This window comes from Corticium candelabrum, chromosome 12, assembly GCF_963422355.1.
Source record: "Corticium candelabrum chromosome 12, ooCorCand1.1, whole genome shotgun sequence".
NCBI classification, from domain to species: Eukaryota; Metazoa; Porifera; class Homoscleromorpha; order Homosclerophorida; family Plakinidae; genus Corticium; species Corticium candelabrum.
In genome coordinates, this window is record NC_085096.1 from 2740483 (window position 1) to 2752793 (window position 12311).

A 12311-nucleotide genomic window follows, 5' to 3' on the forward strand; every position below is an offset into this window, starting at 1 on the left:
AGACACTCATACCCTCAGACGTGCATGCGCAAGGGTTACAGTAATACCTTAGTAGACCAACAAACGGCTACTAGACAATTGGAATGCAGCTCATGTGCTCGTTACTATCGCTGCGTAGGGATGAGTGTCTGTTATAAGACGATCGACGGGACAGAGTCCATTGCCTTCAACGCCAATTCTCTTCAATGTTGCCTGATGGAGCTAGTTAGCTAATAGAACAACAGAACGCAGTGTGCAGGCCTCTCAACTTTCACCATTTCGTCGTGAGATTCACGATTTATGGGCATGTTTCACGATCTCACGATTGCCAGTCTTTTCTCACGACGAGCCTACCGTGAGACAAGCCTGGTTCACAATACACCTCGCTTCGCGTCAAAGGAGGCCATTTTCGACGCGACGGGTTGGATGGGGTTTATTCCTATTCCAGAACCGGTCGACGCGAGACGCGACGCGACGTGTGGTTTTTTGTATACTGTAAATGAAGCTACACTCCCACAGTGGCTTTGCGGAGACCTGAATATTCAATAGACTTTATCTATACATGGTGTGCGAAGTAGGCACGAAGCAGCTTAACATGTCTAGCTCCGGACATCGGTTAGTCCCGGACATAGCCGATTCTTTGAACTAGATTCTAAAATTTATACGGCTCTGCTTGCATCTGGGGTATCCGGGGTATCTACTCCTGCAGTGTTTATGTTTGGAAGTTCGAAAACTTTTGCGCACAGAAGCTGTAAAGCGAGGCTAACACGTAGGCCAGAACCGTGTATGTAAGCTGTTTCTGGTGCGAAAGTCGAAGCGCTCTAAAGTTGTGCTGTTAACCACGCCCACTTTAGACATTTTTAGTGGTCGTGGTCATCTACAAAAGACTGAGTTGAGAGGTCTGAACACTTCCGGGAATGTGAGTGCGTCAGTCAGACTCGCGTGATCTAACCGCGCATCAAGCAAACGCTATCTACAATCGGCAGACAAAATTCTTGAAATGGCCTCCTCAGTTTTGTTGAAGCGTTCTTAACATCAATTGGTCGGGTTTGCTCTGAGATAGCGCTCAGATACCCAAATTGGTCGAGTAATGACTTCCCATGCATTAGCCAACGAAGGCGGAGCCAGTAGCTTAGCGCGCATCTCTGGAGTGTGATTTTAAGTGATGATAGCTGACAACACTCCTTCATTCAGGGAAGACCAACTGTAACTGTGGACTCCTGTGGCCTTAAGCTGCTTTGATAGCCCTGAAATACATCTGGTCATCCCTGACTGACTATAGATTGCCACTTATTGTACCTATTACTACCAGTCAACTACTTGGCAATTTACCTTTTTTTGCTTTTTAGACATGGAGTCAGCTAAAGCATGTTTTCAAGATATTCTCTTGTTTCTTGATCATGTTAGCTCTGCTGGTGAAACTATTGCAGACATTATGTCAGAACTGTCGCCTGAACAAGCTGTGGCTCAGATGCGGTTTACTGAGCTGCAACATATGCTGAATTCTTGTCGTGAGACAGCACAAACTGCTAGGAAGCAGTTTGAGAGACTTGCAAGTCTTGGTACTGGTGAACTAGCACGTGAGGCAAGGCAACAAATTGAGAATGATTCATTAGATAGTCAGCTAGTGCAAGTGATGGTAAGGCATGCTCGTCAAAGACTGAGTGATATCAAGGCAACCAAAGAGAGACTCGCTGGTTTGGGTGCAGCTGGAGGCATGTCTGTAGCAATGGTATATGCAGAGTCCTTGTTGGGTAAAGGCCAGCAAGCTCAAATGCTAGTGAAAGGAGCATTTCTTGTTGGGATTGTGAGTGGGGTTGCTATGATTGCTTTGTTCATTCCTGGAGTAAGATGTTTTTTTCCTCTGATCGGAAAAGGAATTGTTTCTCCCGCAGCTGTTCAAGTTGTTTTGGGATTTCTCAGTGCTGGAGGATTTGCAATCAGTGATGCGTTAGAAGAGAAAGTTGAGAAACTTGTAGATCAACTAAAACAACTGGCAGGTGGTTTTCAAGAGCTGCACAAGAACCTGAGCAAAGTTACTCAAGAGATTGCTATCCTAGTTGAGAAAACCGAAACTTGTAAGGGTGACATGGCTTTGTTGCAGCCAGAACCCTCTGCAACAAGAAACAAGTATGAAAGTATGGGAGTTATAGAAGCCATGAGGTCATTCCTTGACGATCTAGAACAGCTCAAGCCTAAGGCAGATGCAACTGATGACTGAAGCAGCTAGAACAACATTTCTAGAAATACTAACCTAACTGTATTGTTGTCATTTTTAGTTTATGTTAGTCGTGCATTGGCTTTTAGTCTAGATGTTTTCTTTGTTCTAGCTGCAGCGTGTGATTGTTTATGCTATGCCGTATTGATTTTACAGCTGATGGTCCCTTGGTGTTGTATTACTATCTCAAGTCTTGCATTCATTCTATAATACATTAGTTATGATGTGATATCTGGGCAACAAGAGCATGTTGACAACTACCTTGGTATAGTACAATTGATCATAACTCTTGTTGATAAAAAAGGACAAGATGAAGGCATAATTCCTATTCGCTTGGATCGTGGCTGTAACAAATCAGGGATCTTTGTTATCTTTTAGAATCAGGTTTCTAAAGAGATAACTTGTGTCAGCTCCTGGACCGTCTCTCTGCGATCTGATTGCATGTGTTGTTGGTATCTACAAACTGGATGACCGGTTGCTGTGCAACTTTGATGTCACTCTGTCCATTGCTACGTTACCCATCCTAAAGACGTCACATGCATCACAGCATTCTCAATGTGAGAGAAGCAGCCAGGAAGCCTGCCATACAGCAACCTTTCTTGCAGTTTATAATTTCTCATAACCGTGTAGTCTCGTCCCCAGACTGACGTGAGCCAGGCAGTGCCTGGTTCCCATAAGACACATACGGGAACCGGACACTGCCAGGCTCACACGAGTATGGGGACGAGGCTAACCATGACTACTTACAGTAACGTTATTGTAGAAACAGATATAAATAATACCATTTGATCACAAAAAACAGTTCATACACGAATTAAATAAATACCTACACGAATTACTGATGCACTATACAACTCCGACAGTCGAATATCAGATCTCAGACTCAGTCTCTTCACTACCTCATAAGCCACCACAATCACACAGCTACTCGGCAACACAACTATCAACCTCGCCGTCAGTCCCTTGTACACCATCGTCCAACCATCCTTCGCATACAACCGTCGAAACGCCATCACTATCGACTGCCCGCCGAGAAGTTGAAGCCGAGTACGCACGACATTTATCGGATTGGAGAGCACACAAGCCATGAGTCCAGAAAAGCATCCACAAGCGGCTTGAATGAGCTGCATAGGCACGTTTTCCCGTTTTTCCCTCAGTGAGTTCCGGATGACTGCATACGCCGTTATGTACACTTGTCCGGCGACTAGTCCGAATGTATGGGGACTGGTGGTGGTGTGGTGTGGTGGTGGTGGTGGCGTTGGTAGTGGTGGTGTGGTGTGGTGGTGATGGTGGTGGTGGTGGTGGTGGTTATAGTAGTGATGGTGTTGGTGGTAGTGTTCTTGTGGTCTTGGTGGTGGTAGTGTTTGTGCATGTGTGTGTGTGTGTGTGTGTGTGTGTGTGTGTGTGTGTGTGTGTGTGTGTGTGTGTGTGTGTGTGTGTGTGTGTGTGTGTGTGCGAGCGCGTGTGTGTTGTGCATGTGCCTGTGTGCGTGTGTGTGTGTGTGTGTGTGTGTGTGTGTGTGTGTGTGTGTGTGTGTGTGTGTGTGTGTGTGTGTGTGTGTGTGTGTGTGTGCGCGAGCGCGTGTGTGTTGTGCATGTGCCTGTGTGCGTGTGTGTGTGTGTGTGTGTGTGCGAGCGCGTGTGTGTTGTGCATGTGCCTGTGTGCGTGTGTGTGTGTGTGTGTGTGTGTGTGTGTGTGTGTGTGTGTGTGTGTGTGTGTGTGTGTGTGTGTGTGTGTGTGTGTGTGTGTGCGAGCGCGTGTGTGTTGTGCATGTGCCTGTGTGCGTGTGTGTGTGTGCGCGTGTGCGCGCGCGCGCGCGTGTGTGTGTGTGTGTGTGCGAGCGCGTGTGTGTTGTGCATGTGCCTGTGTGCGTGTGTGTGTGTGTGCGCGCGCGCGCGCGTGTGTGTGTGTGTGTGTGCGTGCGCGCGCGCGCGTGTATGTAGGCATGTGCGTGTTCCTGTGTGTGTGTGTGTGTGTGTGTGTGTGTGTGCGTGCGCGCGCACGCGTTGGTGCGTGCATATGCGTGCGGGTGCGGGTGCATGCGTTCGTGCGTGCGTGCGTGCGTGTGCGTGTGTGTGTGTGTGTGTGTCTGTCTGTGTGTGTGTGTGTGTGTGTGTGTGTGTGTGTGTGTGTGTGTGTGTGTGTGTGTGTGTGTGTGTGTGTGTGTGTGTGTGTGTGTGTGTGTGACAAAAAGTTTAAAAGGAACACATCAAAACACCACTTTAAATTTCAGGTATGAATATGCACACAAGTTAGTCATTGTGTAACAGTCAATAGCCGTATCTCAAAATATAGATACTTAAACAAGTATAAGTATTTTGTATATTAACTTATTACAACAACCATATCACACAACATCCTCCCTACATCAGTATCACAAGTGTCAAGTAATTGTAGATTCAACACATGGGAGACTTCCTGATGATACCAGTTTATCAAGAAATGATCTGAATGTTGTAAGAAATAGATCTTCTTCAAAGTCACCCAAATTTGATTCTCTTTCATTTTCTGACCGAATGACGTCCCAGCAGGTCAGCAGTTCAGATGTTGCACTGTTGAGGGTCAATATTAATTCACGAATACGAGCAAGTAAGGAAACCAGACTTTCAGTCCTCTTCAATATCAGACCGTACTTGCACTTCATCTTCACTCGTATCTACATCTGTTTCAATCATCTGTGTCACTGTACACAACGTGTCAGGCAAATTTATTGCAAATTCGTAGACAGAGCTGTACCAAGACTGCATGCCACTGGCTCGATATCCCTCTGTCTCATTTACTATCTCTTTGATATTTGACTCTAAACATTGAAATGTTTTCGTTTCTTTCCATCTCAATGTTGTTTCGTTTACCGCATTCAAGCGGCTAACACAATGACGGAGGAAAACGATGACAAGCTCGCTCTCGATTTTTTCGTTTAGATCAAGCTGCTTCCTCGCTTCTTCTGACAGTTTTCCGACTCCCACGTCCCAGTAGCGACGTGACTGAAGTCGAAAAGTGTCTCTCACCTCCTTCCAACATGACAGACCACACTCAACTTCGTCAAGACGCAATCGGCATGATGCCGTCATGTCTCCCGTCGTTTCTCCAAGTTGACGCAGCGATAATTCGAGACTCGAACAAGGAGTGATGATGTTTTCGACCTCGGAAGAAAGATGGGCGAGAACATCGCTTGCTTTGTTGAGATTCACCAAGCAACAGGAGACTTGCACACGAGCGGTGCACCTACGCATGTCACCTAGAACGAGGGGAGAGGCAGACTACAATCTACCAGGGTTGTTTAATTATAGCCCATATCACCTTTCTCTTTGTAGTTTTCAGTTTGTTCTACCGCACTCATGTCAAACAGAGCAAAAAAGCCTCGCTTGTAAATGTCACGTGATCTGACGTGATCACGTGTTTTTCTACACTTGCGTTTTCGCTGCTTCCGTGAAACTTAGAAGTGATCATTTATTACGTGGGCGTACTTTAGGTGGGCGTGGGATCACGTGCTCACCTTATCTCCGCCTCCGGTTAGTACCCGGTTTAGATCGGGCCGTTTTCCCGGAAAGGATCCTTTCTTTTTATTTTCAAATTATAGCCTGAACGAATCGCTAATAAATTCTCTTTCGAATGAGCATACTTTCAACCATCTACGTTCTATCAATCGACAGATATCGCAAGTTGTGGTGACGTCACATCATGGCCTACTTTCGGCCACGTGACTTCTTCATTGAATATCCGTCTTGTTAGGCTTTGTTAGCCAATCAAAATATTTTTAGCCGTTAGACACACCCTCTGGGCGTGTTCAAACATACGGGTAAAATTTTAGCGGCGCATGCGGCTTAGTAAGAAAATTTACCAACCACGATGTCTGGGCGCTGCAGTGGCTTCCAAGGTTCTGTCTTCACTCCAGATTTGGCTGTTCGCTTTCAATGCGAAACGACGACTGACGAGGTTTCAGACGAGGCCGAAAGTTTCTCCGAGTCGGAATTGTCATCAGACAACGACGGGACGGAGAACGAGGAAGATCTTTCCGTGAGCGAACACAGCGATGACGCTACTCTGTAAGTATAACGGTTAGATGTCAAATTTTGCCGTTTCTTTGCGATATGCTGTTCAGTAAACGTTTGGGAAGTGTTTTGGAAAGTTTGGGCGTTGACCGTTGGGAAGAATCTAAGTTAGGCGCATAGTAACAGTGTTTGTCGCCGTTGCTATGGCTACGTTCCCGGATGTTTTATTTTCAAACACTATATAGCAATCTGCAAACATTTTTTAATATTATATGTATTTCTTAGTTTACCAGACAATGCTGCTTCGCTCCAAGAGGAAGATCTTCCCGTTCTCGTTGACAGCGATGACGACACTCTGTAAGTAAAACAGTTATGTGTGTAATTCTTTCGTTTTGTCGCGATACGTTGTTTATTAGACGGTTTTATGTAAATTGTTTGCAAGTTAGCTGTTGCTGTTGTGAAGATTTTGAGTTATGCGCATAGCAACAGACGTATGTCGTGGTTGCTATGAGTAGGTATCCGGATGTGTTTTTGCATATCTAATAAATTGCTGTCATGCAAACATTTTCTAATATCTTTATACATTTCTTAGCCCTCCTTCACCTCAACAGCATTCTTTGTTACCTCCTCCATCTCCTTCTCACTCTCCTACACCACCTCCAGTTTTACCATTTCCCAGCCCATCTTGTCTTCCGTCGTCATTGTCAACGTCACGTCCTCGTCGCCGTCCTTGTCAGCCTCGTCAGCCACGTCAACAGCTAAGGATAGCCACTCGTCGGCCTCAACAACAGTCGCAACAACAGCAGTCGTCTGATTCCGAGCCTGAGCCAGCCGAACACCTTGATTGCCGCTCTGAACCACTGAACGTCCAGAAGTTGTCTGAATATCCACATGTTGATACATATCAACTCAATCTTTCACCTTTTCAACCATTCAGGCAACCTGGATTCTACCCTCCTCCAACATATCCAACCGACGCCCTTGGAGTCTTCAAACTGTTCTTCACCGATGAAATGCTGGAGACCATCAGAATGTATGTGTTTGATGTCTTTTGTGTGTGTTTGTTATATAATACATTATAATATTTTTTAGAAACAGCAACATCAACGGTGAAGACAGTTGCAAGAAGTCTTACCGTGGAAGATCAGAAGGGCGCCGAGGAGGGGGGAGTTTTCGTTCAGTGACGTTTGCGGAGATGAACTCATTCATAGGGCTCATACTATACATGGGAATTGTAAAGGTATGTACTATAGCAAATTCCTTAGTAGTTTCTTCTTAATTATATATGTATTTATAAGGTTCCTGAGCTCTCTGAATACTGGTCCACAACTTTTCCATTTCACGGATTGTGGGCCAGACGGTTCATGTCACGCAATCGTTTTGTCGCTATACTATCGGTCCTGCAGATGGAGAATCCTCGCACTGACAAGGACCGAGAGGCTGACCCATTGAGGAAAGTGAGAGGCCTCGTTGAGGCCATGCGCCTCAACTGCATGAAATATGGTCAGCCCCATGCCCGTGTCTCACTTGACGAGCGAATGGTCAAAGCCAAAGGTTGCTTTGGCTTTAGGTATGTAGAAGTTTCTAACATAAAAATTAGGAATTAACTAAATTTGTTTTCGCTGTTATCAGGCAATACATAAAGAACAAACCCGTCAAGTGGGGAGTGAAGTTGTATTGTGTATGCGATTCCATCTCCGGCTACACATACAACTTTGAGGTATACACGGGCAAAGAGCGACAATGTTCGGATGCGGCGACGACAGCAACAACTACAGTAGCAGCAACAACAACAACTGCAGCATCAACAACAACATCTGCGGCAGCAACAACATGTGCAGCAGCAACAACAGTAGCAACAACAACAGCTGCTGCAACAACAACAGCTGCTGCAACAACAACAACAGCTGCAGCAACAACATTAGCAACAACAACATCAGCTGCAACAACAACAACTGCTGCAACCACAACAACATCGGCTGGCTCGGCTCGGAAACGACGGAAGACGACACGTCAACCAGCGGATGACACAAGTGTGATCCATCGTACAGTCATGCGTATGATGGATCCTCTCCTTGATCAGGGGTACACTGTATACACAGATCAATTCTACACTTCAGGGCCTCTGTTCAAGGAACTTTACAATCGGGGTACGATGGCTTGTGGTACAGTCCAGAAAAACAGGAAGGGTGTTCCTCCAGAAATGAAAACGCCAAGAGCCTTTGGCAAGTCACCACGTGGTAACCATAGCAAATAATTTTATTAGCAAATAAAATTAATAGTTTTCTTTTAGGTTCATTTCGCTATCACCGCGATGAAGAACTACTGGTTATTCAGTGGGTGGACCGAAGCGTGGTGACGGTCATGAGCACCCTTCATTCTGGACACCGTTATACTCCCTGCGACAGATTTACCAAGGATCGTGCAAAGTATGACGGGCACCACAAGATAACGATTTCCAGACCTGAGGCTATCGGCGACTATAATGTGCACATGGGCGGAGTAGACAAATCTGATCAGATGATCAAATACTACGAAGTCCTGCGCAAGAGCCTCATGTACTGGAAGAAGATCTTTCTGCACATGATTGACTTAGCCGTATTCAACAGCTACATCATGTTTACTGCCCTTCAACAACAACATCCTCAAGATCCACTTCTCAAGAGGAAAGGGCAGTATTCGCAGAAAGACTTCAGGTGTGAGCTTATGCGAGGGTTGGCTGGAATCGATTTCCACGAACCTGTACCACGATATTGCGAATCAAACAAACGTGTGGTACAGGTTCGGCCTCAAGTGGATTGTCAACACCAAAGAGAACTACAAGACCTACAACACATTATTGTACAACAACAGATACAACATCACCAAAACATACAAACATTACAACATATGCATCAACAACAAATGCGTCAACAACAAATGCAACATCAACAAGACATACAAACATTACAACAAACGCAGCAACAACAAATGCATCAACAACAAATTCAACATCAACAAGACATACAACAACAACAACAAATGCATCAACAACAAATGCAACAACAACAACTTTTACAACAACAACAACAACAACAATTGCAACAACAACAACAACAACAACAGCCAAACCCTCAGCGTAGCTCACACATCCCGATTGTAACAGAGCGGCTAGTACGTTGCATTGTTTGCTACCGTGAAGGTAGAAAAAACATAAGAACACGTTATCGGTGTCAACAATGCAACGTACCCCTCTGTGTGTCATCTGCTCAGAGACACTGTTTTGCGACGTATCATTCATGAATGGAGGTGCTTGTGAGATGTCACTTTTGACTGTAAATAGATTATATATATATTTGTATACATATTTGTATACATATTTGTATATATATATTTGCATATATTTTATATATCTGTTTTACATTTATTGTATATATGACAAGTAAATTTAGTTTTTAGATGACATATCACTAAAAAGTTTGTATATAGAGGATAAAATTTTTTACAGGTATACAGATATAATTGGAATAGATGTGTTGGGTTGAAGTTCTGCTGTCAAGTAATTAGAGTACCATCAACAAATCGAAATCAAATAATGAAGCAGTTGCCAATAGTTACAAAAACTGTATCATATGAAAGCGCAATTAATATGCGTTTCAAAGGTGTATGAATTGGTTTTTTGGTTTTAAAATGTGGCTGTAGTTGCAACTATACGTAAGCGAGTACTTTCTTGCGCGCGAGCGCGCGCGCTAGAATATTATAGGCGTGACATTAGCGCAAAGGTCACACCTGGGCGTGATAAATGTGACGGAAGCTAAAGAGTTAATTTTAATTTTTTTTGAGATTTGTATTGGACATACGGGCACTAATTTTAGCAATGTTTTATGTTTTGACCAGTCAGTAGTAGGCCCTAGATAGTAGGCTGAAACCTCACTCAAAGGGTGCGTTTCTTTATTCTCTTCTGCCTCTTCTGAAGAGACAGAAGAGATTCTGCTTCGTTTCTATATTATTTTCGGAGGAGGTGTCAGAAGAGTGGTGTCAGAGATGTCAGAAGAGGGGTCAGAGGTGTGGGAAAACTCTTCCGTCTCTTCCAGGGGCGCGTTTCTTTATTCTCTTCTGCTTCTTCTGGAGGAGCCTTTCACCTCTTCCGGAAGAGTTGTCTAGAAGAGTAGGCGGGAGACAGAAGAGGTTGAAATAGAGAAACCATATGGAAGATGTGGCACATGTGCTCGTGTCAATTTACGATTTTCGTGTCAAACTGGCAGAAGTGGTAGCAGAAGTGATGTTGATGCTTCTTTCTGATGACGAAATGAGATTTTTCATCTGGAGAGCTTGAAGAAGTTGTGGCCCCCTTAGTAGGTGAAGAGCGCGTAGCCAGAACTCGCATACTTGGGTATGTTGAGAGGGTTACACGTCACTGAAAGCAGTCGATAACGCAGAATTTACAAAGTTGAATGTGATAATACGCGTTACGGCCTACTAACAAATTCCCCGCGGAATAGCCACGTGTCTGCAACCCAAACTACACACGCGCTAACTAAACGACAACGAAAAAGAAACATAGCCAGAGTTTATTCCGTCAATTCTCGACCTCTTCTCTTGCAGCTCTTCTGCTCCTCTCCTGAGACTTGCAGAATTATGGATGAAAACAGAAGTGTTAATTTGCTACATTTAAATGTAGACATTCATTAACTTCAGACGCGCATGCGCTAGGACTACAGTAAGACCTTTGTAGACCAACGAAAGGCCGACCAGACAATTGGAATGCAGCGCATACGCTTGTTACTATCGCTGCGTAGGGATGAGTGCCTGTTAGAAAACGATCGACGCGACAGCGTCCATTGCCTTCAACGCCAATTCTCTCGAATGTTGCCGGACGGAGCTAATTAGCTAATAGAACAACAGAACACAGTCTCAGGCAGGCCTCTCAACTCTCGTCGTGAGACTCACGATTTACGGACATGTCTCACGATCTCACGATTTCTCACGATTGCCAGTCCTTTCTCACGACGAGCCTACTGTGAGACACACTCCGACAGTCGCTTTACGGAGACCCAGTCGTCACGGTTAGTTCTGGACATAGCAAATTCTTTGAACTAGATTCTAGATACAGCTCTACTTGCGTCTGGGGTATTCGGGGTATCTACCCCTGCAGTGTACAGCCCGGTTCACAGTATTGACGCTGCCGCTCAGCTGAGCGTCAACATCAAAGACACCGCCTTGACGCAGGCGGCATCCTTTAATGTTAACGCTGACGCTGACGCTTTTCTATTTCAGCGTCAGCGTCAGCGTCAACGTCGGCGTCAGCGTTATACTGTGAACCGGGCTTTTAGTATGTTTGGAAGTTCGAAAACTTAGCGCACAAAAACCGTAGAGCGAGGCTAACGCGTAAGCTGTTTCCAGCGCGAAAATCGGAGCACTCTAGAATTGTGCTGATAACCACGCCCATTTGCGACACCTTTAATGGACGTGGTCGCCTCCAAAAGACAGAGTTGAGAGGTCTGAACACTTCCGGAAACGTGAGTGCGTCAGTCAGACTCACGTGATCTGACTGCGCGCCAAGCAAATGCTACACTTGGCAGACAAAATTCTTGAAATGGTCTCATCAGTTTTGTTGAAGCTTTCTTAACATCAATTGGTTGGGTTTGCTCTGAGATAGTGTTCAGATATCCAGCTTAGTCGAGTAATGACTTCCCATGCATTAGCCAACGAAGGCGGGGCCAGTAGCTTAGCGCACATCTCTGGAGTGTGGCTTTAAGTGATGATAGCTGGCAACACTCTTTCATTCAGGGAAGACCAACTGTGACTCCCGTGGCCTTAATTAAGCTGCTTTGATTGCCCTGAAATACATTTGTCATCCCTGACTGACAATGGATTGCCACTTATTGTACCTATTACTACTAGTCAACTACTTGGCAATTTACCTTTTTTTGTTTTTAGAGATGAAGTCAGCTAAAGCATGTTTTCAAGATATGCTCTTCTTTTTCGATCATGTTAGCATTACTAGTGAAACTATTGCAGACATTATGTCAGTACTGTCGCCTGGACAAGCTGTGGCTCAAATGCGGCTTACTGAGCTGCGAAATCTGCTAGATCGTTGCCGTGAGACAGCACGAACTGCTAGAAAGCAGTTTGAGAGACTT

At 44.9% G+C, this 12311-nt stretch overlaps 3 protein-coding genes across 3 annotated transcripts in view; 2 read left to right on the forward strand and 1 right to left on the reverse strand.

Moving 5' to 3' along the window:
- Positions 1-2388, forward strand: part of LOC134188089 (uncharacterized) — a 2810-nt gene extending 422 nt beyond the window's left edge. Inside the window, exon 2 of the mRNA XM_062656279.1 lies at positions 1329-2388. Within this exon, the coding sequence (XP_062512263.1) occupies positions 1331-2200 (870 nt within the window). The 5' untranslated portion in view covers positions 1329-1330 and the 3' untranslated portion in view covers positions 2201-2388. The remainder of the gene's footprint in view (positions 1-1328) is intronic.
- A 2381-nt stretch (positions 2389-4769) lies between these two features.
- Positions 4770-5680, reverse strand: LOC134188090 (uncharacterized). The gene is made up of 2 exons (XM_062656280.1): positions 5498-5680; positions 4770-5435 (listed from the first exon to the last, which is right to left on the reverse strand). The coding sequence occupies exons 1-2, from the start codon at positions 5535-5537 to the stop codon at positions 4804-4806; spliced, it is 672 nt and encodes a 223-aa protein (XP_062512264.1). The 5' UTR covers positions 5538-5680; the 3' UTR covers positions 4770-4803.
- Positions 5681-6046: 366 nt separating this feature from the next.
- Positions 6047-9731, forward strand: LOC134188343 (uncharacterized). Its single transcript, XM_062656537.1, has 7 exons — positions 6047-6243; positions 6475-6546; positions 6782-7222; positions 7282-7429; positions 7488-7759; positions 7822-8429; positions 8483-9731. The coding sequence occupies exons 1-7, from the start codon at positions 6047-6049 to the stop codon at positions 9469-9471; spliced, it is 2727 nt and encodes a 908-aa protein (XP_062512521.1). The 3' UTR covers positions 9472-9731.
- The last annotated feature ends 2580 nt before the right edge of the window (positions 9732-12311 follow it).